The 20,541-nt window shown below is 44.2% G+C and overlaps 2 protein-coding genes across 15 annotated transcripts in view; one reads left to right on the plus strand and one right to left on the minus strand.

Moving 5' to 3' along the window:
* On the plus strand, positions 1-3,835 carry lpar2a (lysophosphatidic acid receptor 2a). The gene is made up of 3 exons (XM_076085823.1): positions 1-753; positions 1,390-1,652; positions 2,025-3,835. Exons 1-3 carry the CDS (start codon positions 3-5, stop codon positions 2,115-2,117), a joined length of 1,107 nt encoding a protein of 368 aa, XP_075941938.1. The 5' UTR covers positions 1-2; the 3' UTR covers positions 2,118-3,835.
* The window catches only part of pbx4 (pre-B-cell leukemia transcription factor 4), a 26,761-nt gene continuing 8,481 nt past the window's right edge, over positions 2,262-20,541 (minus strand). For 2 of the 14 annotated variants that reach the window (XM_076085805.1, XM_076085808.1), the window contains 7 exons: positions 11,366-11,610; positions 10,275-10,465; positions 10,008-10,143; positions 9,611-9,767; positions 7,799-7,902; positions 7,064-7,150; positions 2,262-5,915 (listed from right to left, as the gene is read on the minus strand). In XM_076085805.1, coding sequence (XP_075941920.1) covers positions 5,826-5,915; positions 7,064-7,150; positions 7,799-7,902; positions 9,611-9,767; positions 10,008-10,143; positions 10,275-10,465; positions 11,366-11,610 — 1,010 coding nt within the window. In that variant the 3' untranslated portion in view covers positions 2,262-5,825. Of the gene's footprint in view, positions 5,916-7,063; positions 7,903-8,480; positions 9,768-10,007; positions 10,144-10,274; positions 10,466-11,365; positions 11,611-20,541 lie in introns of those variants that run through there. The other 12 variants (XR_012952869.1, XR_012952871.1, XM_076085810.1 and 9 more) reach the window with 10 other exon arrangements.

Here is a 20,541-nt window from a genome sequence, read left to right on the forward strand (position 1 = left end):
CTATGGCCATGGAGAGCAGTGTGTGGAGTCCCTGCGACTACAGCCACAACGTCACCTTCTTCTACAACTGGGTGGGCAAGAAGATCAGCGTGGCGTGGACGACGCGGGACTCTGTGGTGATCGGGCTGGGCTTGACGGTGTGTCTCATCGTTGTCTTGGCCAACCTGCTGGTGATGATGGCCATCTCCATGAACCACCGCTTCCACTTCCCCATCTACTACCTCCTGGGCAACATGGCTGCAGCGGACCTGTTCGCAGGCATCGCCTACGCCAACCTGATGTTGCACACGGGCCCGTGGACCAGCACGCTCTCCAAGAAGCAGTGGTACATCCGCGGGGCTTTGATCGACATCAGCCTGACGGCCTCTGTGGCCAACCTGCTGGCTGTTGCCGTGGAGCGCCACCAGACCATCATCACCATGCAGCTGCACAGCAAGATGAGGAAGCGGCGCGTGGTGCTGCTGATGGTCTGCATCTGGGCCGTGAGCATCATCATGGGCCTGGTGCCCTCCACCTTTTGGAACTGCGAGTGCAATCTGGATGACTGCTCCACCGTCGCTCCTCTCTACAGCCGCCGCTTCCTCATCTTCTGGGCAGTGCTCAACCTGCTCACTTTCTTCATCATGGTGGCCGTGTACACTCGCATCTTCGTCTATGTGAGGTACCAGACGTCGCACGCGTCTCCTCACACCATGGACATGCGGCACAGGCAAACTGTTGTCAACCTGATGAAAACTATCTCCATGGTTCTGGGTGAGAAGCTGTTTGTGTGCAACCATCCACTGCCAGATGTTAGTTGTGGGTCAAAGGTCAAGTTTGGGTTTTTTAATCAACCACAAAATTAAGAGTCTAGCTAACTCTAGGCTGTTTCTACAAAATATTAGGGTGCTTTTATTTATTATTTCAGTATCTGAGTCCTAATCTTCTACAGTTTCTCAGAAAGTAATGTTCTCACTTAATGTGAGACAAACTGAGGGAACTATTGTGTATTTTGAAGGTATCGATACTAAATGTGCTCAGGGAGCTGTTGCATATTTGGGTGCGTGCTACCTGCAGCCTCCCACTTCCCCCAAAACCAGTTTTGCAGCTCTAATCTGCATGTTAGTCAATCATTGTCTGATAACGCCGTTTTTTTAAAAGTTGCGGTTGATTGAAATCTCATTTCTCGTGATAATAGACTTCTCATTGCTCTAGTGACTCATATCCTGGACGCAAATACCTTTGAACAGGCAGTTAACCGTAATATTAAGCGATCAAGGTACAAACATTACCCCGTGTAGCTGCGATTTGAGACTATTTGTGTCGTATTACATTGCTGCGTTTGTGTAAGATTTGAGTTCATGGTCGTCGACTCTTTCCTGTCCTCAATAACAACCCGCATGTCTGCAGGCGCCTTTGTAATCTGCTGGATGCCGGGCCTCGTGACTCTCTTGCTGGACGGGCTGCTGGGTAAAGCCAGCCACGCCAACGCCTACGAGAAGTTCTGTTTGGCGATAGCGGAATGCAACTCTCTGGTCAACCCCGTCATCTATTCCCTGCGAGACGACGAGATGCGGAGGACGTTCAAGTGGATCCTGTGCTGCTTGTGTCGGAGAGGTGCTGACCAGCAGACAGAGCTGTCACCTGTCGAGGTTAACGCCCCACTGCCGGAGGTAAAGCTAGAACACAGCCTCAAAGCACCTTTCAACAGGCTTTACTCCATGTTCACCTGTACCTGCGGTCGAGATTAACAAAAAGAAAAAAAGGCCCAAATTCTCCCCCTCAATGAGTCATGCAGGTTTTCCCATCCTGCAATAATGAACACCGATTTAAATCAAACATATCCGGTATCTTGTGCCTGGCGCGAGATAGAACCAGTAAATTCCTCCTCTTGATTTCTCTTGTTGCGTTTAGTTAATCTTTGAGTCAACACCACTTTTCTCGTAAAAAGTGTCTGGGAGGGTTAACGGTGAATGAATGAATGTTACACGGCAACATATTTATCTTTATAGCCCGTAATGCTGAATAAGTTGTTTCTTCTACAGGAGACTCTTGGCTGTGTGCAGAGGTTAGAAGACCACGCCGTCTGTACGGAGACAAACCATAAAGAAGACAGTTGGACAATGCCGGAGGTATGATGGCCCCACATCGTATACAATTAAATGATTCAATTGAATGAAAGAAAATGTATATAAAGATGCATCTTTTGAAAAGGATTTGTTGGATAAATGCTTGCGTCTCGCTCAGTTTCTAAGTCTGACAGATTCACATATTAACCATCAGATGGTGCAATCTCTCCTTTTATTACGTTTGACTATCACAAGAGCAGTTGTGACAAATTATAAAATGAAACACTCCTAAAAATCTGAAATCAAATACTGAAAAAAAAAAAAAAAAAGTCACACTAAATCATTTTATTAATTTTCTAATAAGAACACTACAATTTGTCATATTCTTCCTTTTTGTTTTACTCTTTCTAGAACAATTCTAAAGTTGAGGTATAAAAGGAGTTCATACAGACTCACAGGTCTGAAAACAGTGGGGGTTATATACAAGAGAAATGGACAGACAGAGGTAGAGAGAGGGGTAAATACAAGGGAAAGAGGGGAGATACAAATAGACTAATAATAAAAACAAAGAAATCAAAAAAGGTTCAAGAAACCATTTGGTGCCGTGGAAGTAATTTAGTCACTTGCAGAATCCAAACAAGATTTAAACATGATTAACGTCAAATTAAGTTCTCGGGTTTTTTTACTTGCAGATCTGTTGCAAAGGTTCAGGCGTTCAGTCTTAAGGGTTTATGCATGAATGTTTTGTTCTGTGTCTATTTTCAAAGTGAGCTGGGAATGACAAACTGTAGCCCACAGGCTTTTATTGTGAAGGTCTGCCTCTCTTCCTGCTTCAAGGTGTTGCAAGAATTTAAATTAAGTTGCCAGTCAGTCAAATTCCTTAAACTAAATTCAATATTAACTTCCTGTCAGTCGTATGCAAATGTACTGCTGGCATATTCTCATCATATTTCAGAATCATAAATAACAGACTTGAATAAGTTTTAGAGGTTTTGGGATTCACATCTGGACGTTTACATTTAGTCGTCATGTGCTGATACATTTTAAGCGCCAGGAGCGTCGATTAACCAGTTTCAAAAACTCATTTTTCCACTCCATAAACAGAAAGCTCTGATCGCGAGCAATAAGTTGAGCATGTTTAAAAACAGATTTAGAAGCACAAATGGGTGAATATTTGGGGGAAGGTAGAAACTGAAGGGGAGTCTGACGGGAGGGAGGTCCATAAATCGATATGGCAAAATACACCAAATAATGTTCGTCGGAGAACCTCAATTGATACAATTGTCTTTCCACAGCACCAAATGTCACATCTGTAAACCCGACACTGCCACCCGGTTATGTAACAAAAATACCTAAATAATAATTCAAAAATCGATAGTTATCGTGAATCCTGTGACGCAAAGGCCAAATAAAACTGGCATCTCAACCAAAACATCAAAGTTTATAAAAGAAGAAAAAAGAAAAAATACTGAAACATTACACAAACTGTACAGTGACATCCATTACAACAGGTAGAAAAAGGAGGGGGCATGGTAATTTGGTGTGGCGATAACGTTATTCATAAGATACAGTCGTATGAACTGCGATGAGTAACAAAACAAGTAATTAGATGCGGGATATCACACGGGACCAGCTTTTAAGCTCGAGTTTTGTTCTGTAACATAGAAGAGTCTCGACCGACACTTACATCTTCATAAGGCTTGACCTTACTATCAAAATGCTTTGTTATTCACAGAACAGTTAATGTATAAAAAAGCTCAGAAGAATTAAAATCCCCCCCCCCCCCCCCCGCCCACCCCAGAAAACACATGTAGCAGGTTTGTCTTAAACACGAGTTAAGAGCTGTCCTACACCCAGCGCTGCCTCTTTTTTTGGTAACAGAGGAGAGAGAGAAGCCCTTGCCCAATCGGCCGTAGAACTAAAAACTAAATATTCGTGGTTTTACCAAGAAGCTGTCAAAGGAAGAGTTTAAGGGGAGAGCACACCTTCTATGCTCACAATCAAATTACAGGTGCGATATGACGGTCCTCACTCCACCCGCCCCACAACAAACCCCCCCCCCCCACCCAAAATAAAATCAACTTGAGGCATGACAACACCACACAGAGAGACACAAGATACAAATATAATTCCCTCCTCTCCTCAAACTGAAAAGGTTGCTGTGCACCAACGTTAGAGAGACACAGAGGAGCATTATTACATTGCTGAACGTGGCATTTTTGGTTTTGGTACAACAGAAGGTTTTAGTGTGTTGCCTTGGGCTCACAAGCTTAAATGTTTTTCTAGATGGTGGGGAGGGGGGGGAGAGAGATCGCAGTTGAACCCCACACAATGGTGTGTCATTGGCTGGTGGAAGCACCCCCCCGTCTCTCGAATGCTTACAAAAGGTGAGAGGGCACCAGCCGGTTAGACCAAGACATCCCAAGAACACTGTACACACAGAGACACACACATCAGAGCAATACACGATGCACTTTTTTCCTTTTTGGTCTTGACTGTAATAATTATACCCTTTTATTATTTATGTATTTTTTTTTTGTTAATAAAAACGAAGCTTAAAAACTCGGAAGGTTAAATGAAAAACAATAATATCACGCCTAGAAGTCCTACATGCATGGAAGACGGTCACTTTTCTAAATTCATGTCACGTTTGTCCCAATAACACATCGATGCCCCACAATCTCTTCCGCCCTCCTCACGTCATTTAGATGCTTTTATTGAGCTCATTTTTGGTGGCGGCTGGTGCATTCTTGGTGAAACAGCATTAGAAAATTAGCCTACAATCAAATAAACTAGTGGACAGAAAGCAAGAAGTAAAGTCTACAAGCCATCTACCAACACCCCCCTATTGGTTAGCAACAAAAAGGGCCATTAGTTACATCCACTCAACCAAAGATATCCTCCTCTCTGCCCTTTCCTCCTCCTCCTCCTCCTCCTCTCACCAGCCCTATTATCACCTGCCCTTCCTGGTTTAGAACAGTGGTCCCCTTCACTACCCTTTCACAGGTAGAGACACCCATACCAAGGATGCTAACTGCTGTGCTCGACACATCTTTCATGTCGGCGCACTATGAAAACGACTGAGAAGTTGTGAGGTGTGTGTGTGTGTGTGTGTGTGTGTTATGGAAGCGGGGAGCACGTCTCCATTATTCACTTTGTTTGGAATGAAACATCGAGCTGTAAAGGACTCGAGGATGTAACAGTGTCTTGTGTTGAGTTGGCAGAGGGTGATCTCAGAGGGGGGGGGGGGGGGGGGGGGGGGGGCAGCACTTTGGTATGAGCGTAGGTGAGCGGACCTCCCTGGTGATCCGTATCAACAGTTTGGCTGTCGAATGCCACGGCTTCAAGAGATCAAGGCGATCACACACAGTTTTCCAAAGCAAAGGGTCGAGTGCAGAGGTGCACACGGACAAGCGGTGCGAGTACTGTGTGAAGTTAACGTGCATATACACAACGTACAGACATCATGATCATCTACACAGCTGGGTCAGTGGTTGTTGTTTTTTTTTTTCAAAAAGTCCTCGATAGTAAAGATGTTTTCTATCCGTCTCGGCATCAGTAAGCTCGACCCCCTCTTTTATTCGGAGTTAAGGAGCTACTGTTTTCGGCTGTCCTGTGTTCCAGCACAGTGCGTGTGTGTTTATGAAATGCGAGCACAGCCAATGCGCGGCTGTCCAGTTGAAGCGACGAGGGAGCAGAGAAAAAAAATGAAGACAGAGGATGGTAGTCGGAGCAGACCGCGGTGGGAATGAAGTGACGGCAGGGAGCGCCACCGAATCAGTTGGAGGTGTCGGAGTGGACGCTGCCAGGAGGACCGGGAGGAGAGGTGACCGAGGGGGGGTTGGTGGTGTCCTGCCAGCTGTTAGCCTGCAAAACAAAGTCAGGGAGGAGAGTATTCTGCATGAAGGCGTTTTATAATGAGTTGTCTAAATCAGCTTTATTTGTGCTTACAAGCCAAATGACTGGCTTGCTGGCTGGGGCTCTGTGATTTCGGCGATGCGGAAAAAAACAGAGAGAATCGCGGACTTTAATGATAGAAATGACATTGGCGTTGGCTCGGCGCTCACTGCTCAATGACGCGAGCAGAGAGGCTCGGCGACGCATCATCGAGCAGGCCGACCTGTCGGTGAGCTACGGCCAATGAGAGCGCAAGACACGCCGAGGGGTCGCTCGTTAGTCATCGGAAGAACGGAGGAGTTCAACACCAGCAGCTAAATTTAGAACACGTTTTATAAAAGGGTGGAATGTTTTGTTTAATAACTGCATTGAATCACTTTCTTTGATTAGAAAATCTTCTATATTTTTTTTCTGAATGGCTGGAATTTTATTCATTCAAAAAAATGTGCTCAAATCCTGAAAAATGGAAATAGAAAACACAGAATTTGGGGCCCTACTTACTGGTTGCAGACAAAATTGCTATTAATTCTTCAGCCGTGTTTTCAAGCAACCACGTTACTCAAGAAATCAGAGAATGTATAAATGTATTTATTCTTTGTTAAACATATATAAAGGCAGAGAAATCCTCTCAGGAGAAATCTAGCTGGGGTCACATGTTTTACCCCAATTACAGAAACCTCGTTTCTAGTTTTCTTGATGCTCAAGAAATTGTCTTACTGGAGAAAACCGACTTTGACCAGGTCACATGCAAACACACCGCTCTCTAGTTATAAATTATTAAATTTAAGTCTCTAAAATAATTCACCAGCAAAATGCAGCTCGTGGTTTGTTGTCAAATCCCAGAAAGCATTAATTCGGTGATTGGCAAGTTTTAGTTGAGGTTAAAACTGGCCCAAAATTGCTTTAAATGTGTAATTATAACCCTGAACAGCGTTTCAATGACATTATTTCAGTTTGAATCCTTTTTTTAACAATTGTTATGTGGAACACAGACATTCAAAAATAATAATTAATTTCCAGCAAACTGAGCAGAGCATATTCTAGTTAAGTATCCTGGCTACTAAATGCAAACGTATCCATGAGCTACACCACAAAAGGAGCCTTTAGTTGGTACTCACATCCAGGCAATGAGGGGTGTAGAGGCCACTACCCGACAGCTCCTCATAGCCGCCCGTCAGGTGTGTAGCACGGTGCAGGGTATCCACCTGTCACAGACACAACACACACACAAAGCTCAACACAGTTAGACATCTTAAACTGAACCACAGGCTGGACAGAGGACTGATGGCGTCCACAGACCTCTGCTGTACGCAGCAGAGCCGCTCTGTATTACTCACTGCTCTGCTGCTAGTGACCTTGTTTTAATTAATAACAGTCAATCCGATCACTGAACATCGTGGCTCACCGAATAACTTCATGACTCGCCATTAAAGTGCCAGTCTTATACCTTTTGTTTATGATTAATCTATTATTAAATGTATGTATAGCGCTAAACAGCAGAAATATGTGGACTCCTCCAGAACAACAAAGGTGTGAGGACATGTCCTCCTCGTCTACATTAGGAGGTGAACACATGGAGAGAAGGGATGGAGGAATGTGTGGAAAGGGAAGGAAAACAAGGACTAAGAAGGCAGGAGGCTGTTGGAGGTGCAGGAGGACCTAGAGGGAGAGAAACTGATCAATCAGAGCGGTTTCTGCTTCAATTCGCAGATATTCCAGCTCTATGTTGACAAGGTAACGTCAGGACGGGGTCTGAGGTTGAAAGGAGCTACGCTAAGGGTAGGTATCCAGGGATTCTGGGTAGGTGGGTTAACGGCATGGAGGTCAACTCTTCAGCTGTCCCCGGTGCGTACCTGCGGCTGTAGAGAGGGGGCGATGCCGAGACCCTCCCCGTTGAGGGAGCGCAGGCTGAGGTAGGCGTCGCCTGTGTGAGACAAACTGTATGACCCCGGTGACCCTGCAGGCAATATATATATATATATATATATATATATATATATATATATATATATATATATATATATATATATATATAGCCAATAACCAATCAGCTCAAAGCGGTGTCATGGGGTCAAAAAGTCACCACTTGTCACGAACATCGACTGAAAGAAGTACATTTTAATAACCAGCTTCAATATGCGGGTCAATGCTCTCAGCCAGCGTGTGCTGTATTCATTATTCTACAAGCCTGAAAGCCCGGCTTCAGCTGCGCACACACACCAACGGCCTAAACGTGTGCCAGCTGGAACAAAACAAACACAAACATAAAGAGAGGTGGATGTAACTCTAAAAGTTGCAAACACGTTTTTTAGCTGCAAAAAAAAAAAAAAAAAAAAGAGTAGATTTGGTTTGTGTGGTGGAGCTGGCCTTCTCTGTGGATCACAGTTTTGGGAGTTTTGATAAAGGAAAACTGAATGTGACACGTTTACGTTTCCAAGAGTTGGTGGTTTTGTCCGGGCTGGGCGTTAGCGAAGTTACGAGGTTTCACTTTGTGGTCGAATGAAGGCGACAGTAAACTCCAAACAAACAGTAGCATTCATTGGTCTGTTCATCCACATTTTAATCTCTTTACACATCAAAACAATCTTGTTGAAACTGGAATGTTTACAACAGGAAAAACATTCACAGAACATAGTTTGTCTTTATTGGCTTTAATACTTTGCATAATCAATGTCCAAAGTCTCATCTATGTCTTATATTTTCTGGTTCAAGATATCCAGTGAATTGATTAGATTGGGCGTCTGCCCACTGAAGTTGCAGTCATACTGCATCCTCCATACGCCTCTCACCAGAACTCTTTGAATTCGTGAAATTTGGTTTAATGCTGTGATGAAAAATGCACAAAATAAACCGTTTAAAGTGACCATAAAATGAACTGTGGACTATTGCACACATCTGTTAATCAGTGAGTACTGAGTCATACTTCCTCTTACTATCTTCATGCTTTCCTTTTTCACTATTTATTTATAAAAGGCCTTTCAGTCCTTTTCTCACAGTTTATTCACTCTTAAAGGTTTTAACAGCCTGGCTGTCCAGAGTGGTCACCATTTATCCCGAGTCCACTGACGCCACATAAAGAGGAAGATTAAATGAATCAAAACATCTGGATGATCACCTACCTCGTCCATTCAGGTTCCTTAGCTAATTGGGGTTATTATATTATAACTATGTGATGCGTGTTGAATAATTGTTAAGAAAATGCACGACATAGATGCAAAGATTGAGGTAACACACACAACAAAGGCAATTAAATAAAAAATAAATGGGAACGATTTGAAGAAAGAGTATCGAGTTTGTAGAAAGAAAATATGGGAAATGGACAGAAAGCACGTTAAGCAGACTCATCATTTGAAAATATGTTAGAAAAGCACCTGACACACAAAACAGCACAAGAGGAATTCAAATCTTGGCTAACAGCACAACAGCACACACTGTCTGGTCCTAACTAACCTTTGACTTGATAGAAAACCAGAGGAGCAACAGCATTACAGACTTTTTACTCTATGGGGATGAAGATTTGGAGAAATGACTGCTAGGAAACAAAGTGAAAGTGATTTCATGCAAAATAAAATCGGCTCAATTCACATGACTCTGAAATGAAAGCATAGAGCCTGTTAATGAGAAGCGAGAGGGCTTGTGGGTAGACGAGAGGGAGCATGTGGTACCTGAGTTGGGCGTTGCCGGAGAGTTAGCCTGGCTAGCCTGCGCAGACACGTTGGCAGCATCCACCGCTGTCTTAACTGCGTAGAGGTTCGCTTCCTCCTGGAACTTACCGATGTTCTTCTTGTAGCGTATTCTCTTGTTGCCAAACCAATTAGAGACCTGAGGGACAGATGGATGTCAGATATGCAAACTCAGGGTTTCCTTTGCCATTCATTTAGCTGCTGTAGCCCCCTCCACTAGCTCCGCTAGTCAGCTTGTTTTTTCTTTTAAAAGATGCTATAAAAGTAAGCACTGAAACTGATCTTGAAACAGAGACACGACACCCTCAGCTTCCTCAAAAACAGTTGCAGTGTCCTCGTACTCAATTAGCCCAGGATAACAGTGGTGTTAGCAACTCACCTGAGACACAGTGATCGCACACTTTTTGGCCAGTTCCTCCTTGGCTTCCTCACTCGGGTAAGGGTTAGACAGGTGGGAGTAGAAATACTCGTTCAGCACCTCTGTGGCTTGCTTGTTGAAGTTGCGCCTCTTACGTCTGACACACACACACAGAGAGAGAGAAGAGATAATGACCAACATGCTTGAAAATGTGGAGTCTTACACATTGTCAACATGCTCAGATCACTTCCTCCCACAAGGAAATAATCTGTCATTCAACAGACAGACCTGGCGTCGAGGAAACGCGAGCGCAGAATCATGACGGCCTCGCAGGTGCTCTGTTTGAGCTGCATCTGAATGGAGCTGAACTTGCGGTGGATGATGGCCACCATGCGCTCAATCTCCTTGGGAGAGATGGGCCGTGTGCGAGACTGCTCTCTCAGCAGGTTCATTACATGGTTGGTGAACTCACTGCAGGCCTGGACCGAGGAGGGAGGGAGAGAGAGAGAGAGAGAGAGAGAGAGCGAGAGAGCGAGAGAGCGAGAGAAGTTGAACACGACTGTAAAAAGATAGCCCGAGCACAGATTCTGTCTCTTGCCGTGACATAGTTTTGATGATGACATGCCTCGGCTGTCTGACTCCTCTGTCAATGCTCCTTCATCTTTTCTCAGCAGAATAGAGCAACACCACGACACTTTCTTTGTGAGTTAGTCGTAGCATTGGAGCCATAAAACACAAGGTAGAGTAGTGGTTCTCATACAAAGAATACAGACGTGATTCGTGACGATGTTTGTCCGTGTGGTCTTGGAAAGAACATAATCAGAATGTTCGCTCATACCAATTATGAATCATTTGCGTGTGGTAAAATGTATCAATGTCAAAATTAATTTCCATGCTGTGTAAAGAAGCCACCTCTTATTTAAGCAGTTAAATTATAAGTGAAAGGACTTTAGAGTACCCAATGAGGAAGAGTCCAGATACTCATTTGAACTAGACTAAAGCATTTGTTTTCACAGATTATGTACTAGCTGTTCGTATGAATGACACCTGCAGACTCTCAGACGCCTGAGGCGTGATGTGGTTGCCAATCCCTTCACAAATGTTCATTCCAAACAAACCTACAGCGCCTGATTATAGTAATTTAAATACCTCCAAACAGGTAATCACTCGTGTAGTGTGGTATTGTTTGACTACAATCCTATAAATCACATTCTAACAGCAGTTTACTGTCTACTTCCTTTCATTTAGCACAAGATTGTTACCAGACTGACAAACCCAGGTACACAGACGATACGTTTCCCTCTCTAACTAACTGACCTGAATACATTTAACATGTAAATACCGGCTGCCGGTATGCGTTGGGTCTACTCTGCACACACCTGCTCGTACTTCTCCAGCTCAGAGTGATAGATCTGGCGGATCTGGGCGAGCTTGGCTCTGTAGTCGGAGTGTTCGATGCTGCTGTCGGTGGGTGAGCCCCCCGCGGCGGCCGCAGCTGCGGCGGCCGCGGCCGATCCTCCGCCCTTCTCTGGTCCTGACACGCCCTCCGCTAGCAGCATGTTGTCCAACCGCATGATCTGGGGGTCTGGGGGGTCCTCCTCCTGCACACCTCGTATACTCAGCACTGGACAGAAGGAGAGAGGAAGTACACGAGTCAGGCGGGCAAGGTCACAAATGTACCGGTGTGTTTTTGTTACAGTCTGCCCTCTCTAGGACTCAGAAACCTGTTGGTTAGAAAACTTTTTTTGAAAACCGACAGACCACACATTTCCCTTCGAGGAGGAGGCTAATCCTGTGGGTTCTAGAGGTGCATAGAAAGACACTTTATCACTGCTAAAATTCAAAGAAGTGCAGCCCTGTCAGAACCCAGTCAAGTTCCTCCCCTGAGTCATTGCTGTGGGTGCCTGGCTGAATCCTCAATGAGCCTGAACTTTCTCCGACTCAGCAGCAGAGGGCAGTGTGGTCCCTCTGTGGCAGGCTGCCAAAGATAAGGGCATGAGGCATGGGACCAGTAATGGGAGTGCATGTGCTGTCACTATGAGCCCCAGTGGCCATAAGTATAGTTATCAGTTGCTGCTCTCCACCACTGCATTATACCAGGACCTCTGTCAGCCTGCAGCCATGCTCTCATCTCTCTCCCTCTCTTTCTCACACACACACACACACACACTTACAGATACCACTGTTACCCAAAAGTTTAGCACAGACGACCGTCTTTTCTTCAGAGCCCAAAGCTTTGAAAATCGTTTGCCCCCTTTTTGCTTCTCAATCGTTCAACTTCAGAAAGTTGGCATCATAAATCAATACCTCGGGCACATTATGTAGTAAAAGTCTGTTTCTTTTGTAGATTACAGTAATGATATGAAACACGTGGATCTGACAGAATAAATACACAAATTAAAAATAATTGTAGAGGCGGTTACTTTTATTGCATATATTTACTACGTGCTTTTTTTTATTGGTAATTACATACATTACATATAAGAGCTCAAATGATTGGTTGAAAATCAACTAGCCATCGACAGACAAATTACAAAAGAGCAGTAAGCTAAATATCTCTGACCGGTGGGCTGCTGGTCAGACAAATAAAGCAATTTAAAGATGTCTCCTGAGGTTCCTTTGCTTCTTCTTTTGACTATTTTTAAAATGTTGCAGATTAAACAACAAAAACAAACCAAACAAATGGATTCATCTAAAAAACTGAACCGCAAATTAGTTGATAGTTAAATTAATTAGTCTTTGCAGCCCTACAACACACGCCAGCAACAATAATATCACGAGGATTTCACTGCCGAGCTTAAGTTTGTGTAAATTAGTAAAATGTAAGAAAGTAAGGAAATTGTCGATGAATGAAAAAAACTTTCAAAATGTGAATATTGGTTGAGTCACAAACACAACAGTGCGTCCACACTGATGTTGATCTTGTAACTGGAGACTTGATTAAGAAGGAAAAAGCCAATTCAAACAGCGCTGAGACAATATGGATGACACGATTAATCCAGTGGAAACTGGGTTCGGCGTTGGTCCTCTTTAAGGATTAGTTAGTTAGCTCATCATCAAAGGGTTTACGGGGGGTTGCGTGAACTCACTCACTCACTCATAGCGTCCCTAACTTTTTACTAACTTATGATTCTTTATGAGTTTGTCAAAGTTGAAGAATCGAAGAATCACTCTGGAGAAAAAAAAAAAAGAAAAGAAAAAAAAAAAGAAGGTTTGCAGCCGAGGAGCAGTCAGAGCTAACAAATGAGTAGCGCCGCACTACAGCACCAACACATGGGAAAGAAATGAGGACAAAAACTGTTTTGCTTAAAGTTTCCAAGCGCTACGGAGCAGATGAGTTTTTGCTTTTTTTTTTTTTTTTTTACAAACTTCATTTGATAAATGAGTCTGTTCCACCATTTAAGGCCTCTCGCAGCAACGCGTCCAACTTTTCCTCCCCCTTTTTTTCTTTTTCTTGTTCCTTCTTGCCTTTTTCTTTTTCTTTCCCTCTGCTTAGGTCTCCTCACTCTCTGAGGCGCATTCCTGCTCTGCTGCTCCCCCATCTCAGGGCTCAGGAATGCAGCAGACCCAGCCGCCTGAACTAATGACCCTGATTCGCCCGTCTCTTTCCCTCCTCTTTCTCTTTCCTCCCGGTCATTCACGAGCCATCCCTGCACTTCCTAAACAGATAAACTGAAGCTACATTTAATGACCGACGACAAAGAGGCGGGTTTTGTACCTGTTGAGTGATCGTTCGGGTACTTTGACGACACTCTGATGGCGGTTAAAGTTTTTGTGTGTACTGAAAAACAGTTTGTAGTAAAGTGTGGGGTTGATCTTCAACTGTACTGTGTTCACTGAGAAGTACAACTGACCCACAGTGAAGAGGGCAACTGTGGCTCTTGAAGCTTCTCACCTCTCCCTCCTCCCCTTTGCCCCCCCTACACACACACACTCCTCATCATCATGGCCCCCAGCTGTAGCCTAATGCCCCTACATTCCCCTAATTACTCCAATTAAGCTGTGATTACCCACAATTGCACTCATGCACAGTCTAGTGGCCTAGTGGTATTACAGCAGCTGTTGAGACGAGTTAAGATACTGCACAAGAAGAAGAAAAAAAAGAGTCCAACTGTGCTCCGCTCACAAACCAACCGCGACACTCCTGAAAAATACAAATAATACAAAATAAATCCAGAGGTCTGAGAGCTGGCTGGCTGTTTTTACAAAAATCAAAAGAGCGTTTCCTTTTGATCAACTCGCTCCTGACATCGCCGCTGGGCTGGTTCCGTTACCGAGAGACTAAAACTCAGAGTGCTGGAAGTAATGATACTTAAATCTTGCTTCTTTTTTTTTTTTTTTTTGGGGGGGGGGATAAGAAGACAGCTTAAGGCCACGGCCTGCATCCACAGCTCTTAGACATCACACCATTATGCACACGATACCACCCTAGCTGGGCTGCGTGGCATTGAGAGACGGAGCGAGCAACACATACTATGAAATATTCAGGGTATCCAGCTGGGCTTTCACTGCATACATAATCACTCTCATTGCTGCACAGCCAATGTGGAAACACAACACACACACACACTATATGAAGTGGTGCAGGTAAGGGTGAACAACCCAACCAGCAGTGTGTGTTGCTGTACATTAACTGTAAATGCCTTCCACACATAGGGAGAGATAAGACTTAAACGCACTCAGTATATCATTGCTCAGCTCACAACACAAGCTTTATCCTTGTCTGTCTTTTCCCTCGCTAGCATCCCCTTTTTCACTCTGTCTCCCCCCAACACACATCCCCTCCCCCCCTCTCCCTTTCAGCGCACCCCCACCAACCTCCCCCAGTGCCTCCCCCCCCCCCCCCCCCCCTCCCTCTGTTCTCCATTTCAGTCGAGTTCTCCATGTGAGCCGCAATCCCTCATGCTGTCAGCCCCCCCCCTTCTCCCTCTCTCTGTAGACAGACAGGATTAGCATTTTAATTGCATCAGCTCCCTTGGGTATTCTCAGCCTTTCACTGGGAGAGAGCAAGGGAGCGGGGGGGGGGGGGGGGGGGGGGGAAGAGAGAGAGAGAGAGAGAGAGAGAGAAGGAAAAAAGGGGAAAAAAGGTAAAGAGAGAGAGAGGGTAGAAGGAGAACCAAGGAGAATTGAAAAAAGGAGTCACAGGAGAAGATATGTGTGCAAGAGAGGAAGAGAGAGGGAGAGAGGGAGGGAGAGAGAGAGAGAGGCTATAGAAATATACAGAATCCAGAGTACAGACGTGCCACAGAGCAGGCGAGCCAGAAAGAGTGAAAAGATAGGACTGTGAAAACATCAGTTTTCTCTTTCACTACAGACAGAGAACTCAGATAAAGAGAACGGGCCACAGAAAGATGAATTTTACGATGCAAATATGCTACATGAATATGCAAATTCACCTCGCAAAAACAAATCTCAACTGCGGCGCTCTGGAGGTGCGAAAGGTAAAAACCTTGTCGAAGGATTAAAACGGTTCGCGGGATATAAAAACAGTGAAGGCAATACAAATGTGCCAGGGAAAATAAAAAACGTGGGCCAATCTGCCTCGTCTGTGTTACACTCCGCTCTCAGACGTTAAGAACAAATTAAAAAAGTAAAAACAGAACTCCTGTACCAAGCATGACCCTGAGGATAGTTAAACCCCACAAGGTTGAATTTGGTTTCTAGGTTGGATGAAACACGAGGAACTTTCATTTGACTACATTTGAATACCTAATCTAGTCGTGATGGAGTAGTTTACTCATAGGTCAGATATAGTATCACACTGATTTCATAACCATGTTTAAGTTCCTAACAGTGACTTTAAGTCAGGACTGCGCGATTATGGACAAAATTCTATTCTACATTTGATCATTTTACTTCATTATCGTCGATATTATCAGCTGTTTATAGCCAACGTTAGTGTTAAGAAGTTAAACAGGTCATGATTCCCTCTCTAATATGCATTTATATAACTGTAAAAACATCTCTTTCAAACAACTGTGTTTATTCAAGTTTCTCACCAAATTTAAAAACCATAATAAAGTGTGTGTTAGCTCGGTTATAAGCAGGACTGTTCTAGGGACCCCATGCTGTCGGCAGACGAGCCAATCACTGCAATTACTCTGAGCAGCATGCATGGGAATGAATCACATTATGTGAAAGTGTCTGATTAAGTTAGTTGCTCCAAATATTTTAAGGTTGTTCCTCTGCAGCTTCTTTAGGGCTTTCAGTGACGAGCTTCATGTCTTCTTCCCTCCTGCTGAAGAACTGCATGTTGTGTGTGGCTGTGGCGTTACTGTGTGTTCCTCAGTAAAGCGATCATGAACGGGGAAAAAAAAAAATGTATTATGACACTGATGCATTCCTGCTAATTAACAAATCTTTGCATTAAAATAAGTTTCTTCTATTCTATTTTCAACACTCAAGCCTGCATTTCACAGGCTGCTGCTGCTGCAGGTGTAGCGGGATGGCAGCTCCCCAAAATTGGGGCCAAAACATCTCCATAGCCCCCTGGTGGCTGGCTGTTAGTTTAGGAAGCGCTTGATTGGATATGCAGCGGCGCTTCCCATAAGCGCAACACTATTCTACACATGAATACCAAAGTCCATCATGTTCATTAATTACCAGGAAGCCTAAATCGTGATCGAGACCAATTTTTGATTGTGCAACCCGTGTGACAAAACCCAAACGTGACCAGACCTAATATGAATTCTGTTTTTCCAAATTGTAATGTTGCACCACTTCGACCTCCACCATGTTTACCTTTAAATGCATGCAGTGAAATACAAAACTTCGAGTTCATTATGCCCAATTACTCCCCGAGTAAAGTCTGTTCATGTGAAATGTCTCCGATATCACCACTAGCGGTCTTTAGCAATCGGAGTAGGAACCCTGATGCTAATGGCACTTTATTTACAAAATCACATGATGTAACACTCAATTAATGTCAACTTTCACCAACAGCTTCCTCTGTGCATGGGGCCATTTGATCTACCGTGCCATTTCGGTAGAATATAGGTTGCTCAGAAAAAAGGGGGCTTGGGTGAATAAAATGTTGCCTTAGGCGAGTTGTAGAATATGGCGTTGGAAATTAATAACTTCCCTGATGGGCATTTTGCCAAATGGATAATGCGTATATGCTAAATTTCTACGGTAAATTCAACATAAAAAGCGTGTACCCCATTCTTCAACAATGGCATTTGTGTGCAGTACAATCTACTTAATGAGCCTGATCCATATGTCCATTGCTACTTTAAGCAGCTCACACTAATCAGCATCTGTTTGGGTAGAGTCCTGTTGCACGCAGCCCCCCACTCTGACACACACACACACACACACACACACACACACACACGGTATGCATTCAGAGCAAACACAGTGTGGTCTGATTAAGGTGTGAATTGGAGAACTCACACCTTGGGCAAACACAACAACACTTCAGTCCAACACATCATTAATCAGCCCTTAATTAACTAAAGCGAGCGAGACGTGGACACTCGAGTGATGACTACGTGTACCCCCCTTGAATGGTCATACACAAATACACCATCACAAACAAAAACACACACAAGCACTAATGAGGGATAGATCAATTCAGGTTGTCACTTAATCTGCACAAATAGAAGGCATGAAAGGATCTACAATGAATGTTCCCTGCGTCTATAATTCCTATGAACAGTGTAATAGAATTGTTTCCGATAGTTCGTCGCAGGCGACTAGGAAATAGATATTTTTCAAGATTTCTTTTGCTGTAAACATGGCACAATAGTGCTTTAACAAATGGTGTTTAAAAAGGTTAGTGAAACACTGTTGAGCACCAGTAACTACATCACCAACACCATATCCCCAGTCTAGTACGGTTCTGCACGCAGAGAAAAAAAAAAAAAAAAAAAAGAACAGACAAGGAAAGTAGGAATTTGAAATGTCACAGGAGGAAGAGGATGATGACGAAGAGCACCTAGGCAGGAGGCTTGTTAAAGCACCGCCAGGATCTTCCCCCAGTCAAGTCTCATCAGGCCAGCTGCCTCCTGTGCTCATTAGCGCAGACTCTTAAGGAGCTCCTAAAGACTTTGTGAAAAATGAACGCTCATTTGAGAGGTCGTTAATTTGCACTGTTATGCAAATTAGGTGGCAATTAAGCGATAGATCAGAAGAGCAGTGCCCATTTATAACAAGTGAACAAGCATTATGACACAGTCAGATGGTGCCGGAGAGAGAGAGAGAGAGAGAGCCGGGGCTACATAGTTAGTCTGCACGGGTCCGATGTACCAGTTCAATCAGGAATCAGATCACTGTGTCTGCGGTACGTCTGCCTGGTCGGGGTAACAATTTACCAGCGGTTTTACAGGAGCGTGTTCTGAATTGGCTCCGCTAACCTGTGCACACACATGAATGAACACACATATTACAAACTGGTGGAAACAAAAACTAATTATCTTTCCAGAATACGGATTTATTCTGGATTAGCATCAATCCATCCATCGATACTGATGAAGAGTGCCACAAGCTTAGAAGCAGCATTATCTGTAATAACCCCAATGCATACTGCTAATAACCCCAATGCATACTGCTAATCCCCCCCCCCCCCCTTTACCAGCCCCGATGTTTCCATCTCGCCCCTGCATTGATGACATGGTGTGAAATATACAAACATACTGTCTGGGACAGCAATGTGCACTACTGCAGAGGGGTGGAAAGCTCCCATCAATTGTAATTAATCCTTAATTAGTCAGGATTAGGAGCTAGGCTCTGGCACTCGCCCACCCCACCGCCACCAAACTAATGCAATCCAGCTGAGACCACATTTACATATCTTTAATTAAAGAGACGCCTTCTTCTTTTAAGAGCAAAGCCTGAAAGCAATGCGAGCGGCATAGATATGCTGAGAGGGAGAGCAGATGAGATGAAGCGGTAGGTGTCCGCCCTAGTGGGGGATCCTTGACCAATACCGACGGGTCACACAATATCTCCTGGTTTCTTGTTGTTGGGGCTTAAATTCGTGAAAATGTGTGCATCCAAAATAAGCGGAAAGTGTGCAGAACATGGTGCCTTGCCTATCGTGTCACTCCGGCCTATCGTTGTTGACCCACGTTCTTCACTCCTCTTCCAACAAACCCCAACGCTACGGTTCTACCGTCAAACTGTATAATTATGTTCTTAGTGAATTCGATCAGAGAGAAGAACACCTAGCGTGGGCATTTGTGCTAATATAACCGTGCAATTCATGAATTCATCACGCAGTCTCCCACTGAGCTTTTCCCATCCTACAAACAGTCCACACGGCAGTTTCCCTCGTCAATACACAGAGGTCCAGTTCCTACAGGAATTATACCACATGGGGGAATCAGTTGGCCCACACACCATTAGGCCTATGCTGAAGGTTGGGGTGCGCTGCCTCCCCACTTTGGGCTGGGTGGTGGTGGGGGGGTGGGGGGGGTGGTGGTGTGTCTGTCAGGGCCAGGGGTCTGTGTGATATTAGCCGTCTGCCAATCTGGCTTGGGGAATGGACACCGAGTAATTACTCCTGCTCTTACTGCCTCATCAATCTCCCTGTATCGCTCCTGCAACAACCCCCCCCCCCCCCAACACACTATCTTTTTTCCGTTCTCTTCTGCAAAGAGGTCGGGGAAAGAAAAAAAAAAAAAAACGATTGAGTGGCAGGACAGCACAAAAACAACAGAGAATCCTGAAAAGCCGATGAGATATAAATCCAGCCTCATCGGATAGTGAGAGTAAATATAAAACAGACTCTTTCAGAGGATTTGACCAAGGGACGTGTGGCTGCACAAAGGTGGATGACCTATTCTTGTTTTAAACCCAAGAGATAGTAAAACTGACAATGCCGGTTTGGTAGCTTCACATAGGTCACATTTCGACCACAAACTATTTTTATCTCCTTACTGCTTCTGGCTTAAAAAAGGCAATGTATGCCTTTCCCTCATAAAAATATAATCAGACTTCCCACAGGTTCCTAACAACTCATAAAATGTTATGGCTCTGCTCCAAATTGGGCTCTTTTGAAAACTAATAATAATTAAGTTGCCTTAATGAGGCATGCGATTCACTAGACTCCGCGTACTGTAGTCTGTGGAATGGAAACACCTAAATCAAGGCTGAAGAGGTTTTTCCCAACAGGACAGCGCCGGTGTGTGATGTTTGGTCCTCAACTTTCCTGCATAGCCTCTAAAATAAACAGACGCAAATTTAAAATGAGGATTCTAAAAGGTTCTAGAAAAGTGAAGTGTTTGTTTTAGCTGTGAATTAACACACGGAAAGCATGTGTGACTTTTTAATGCTGTTTTGTTTTTGGTGTTTTTACAAATACAAGCGTGCTGTAATTCAATTAACATGTAAATTGGGACCATGTTGTTGCTGAAATGGTATTGAGACAACCAGAGTGCTGTGAATGCCACGGTGGAGCAACGACGCCACGGTTTTTAAAAACACTACGACCTCGAATGAGCCGGTTTAACATCCGTTGTTTAATAGTTTGGTTGCTCTCTGAAAAGGTTTGTAGGCTGACAGAAAATATAAGGATCCATTCAGATAAACACTACGAAACAAGGGGCTGCACTGG

This window comes from Anarhichas minor, unplaced genomic scaffold, assembly GCF_050575085.1.
Source record: "Anarhichas minor isolate MPS153535 unplaced genomic scaffold, ASM5057508v1 ptg000007l, whole genome shotgun sequence".
Classification (NCBI taxonomy): Eukaryota; Metazoa; Chordata; class Actinopteri; order Perciformes; family Anarhichadidae; genus Anarhichas; species Anarhichas minor.

Excerpts from the sequence above, each read along its gene's own strand:
- lpar2a (XM_076085823.1), top strand. The coding sequence starts at position 3 with ATGGCCATGGAGAGCAGTGTGTGGAGTCCCTGCGACTACAGCCACAAC. Across the intron at positions 754-1,389 it reads AACTATCTCCATGGTTCTGG|GCGCCTTTGTAATCTGCTGG; the intron begins GTGAGAAGCTGT and ends GCATGTCTGCAG. Across the intron at positions 1,653-2,024 it reads TTAACGCCCCACTGCCGGAG|GAGACTCTTGGCTGTGTGCA; the intron begins GTAAAGCTAGAA and ends TTTCTTCTACAG.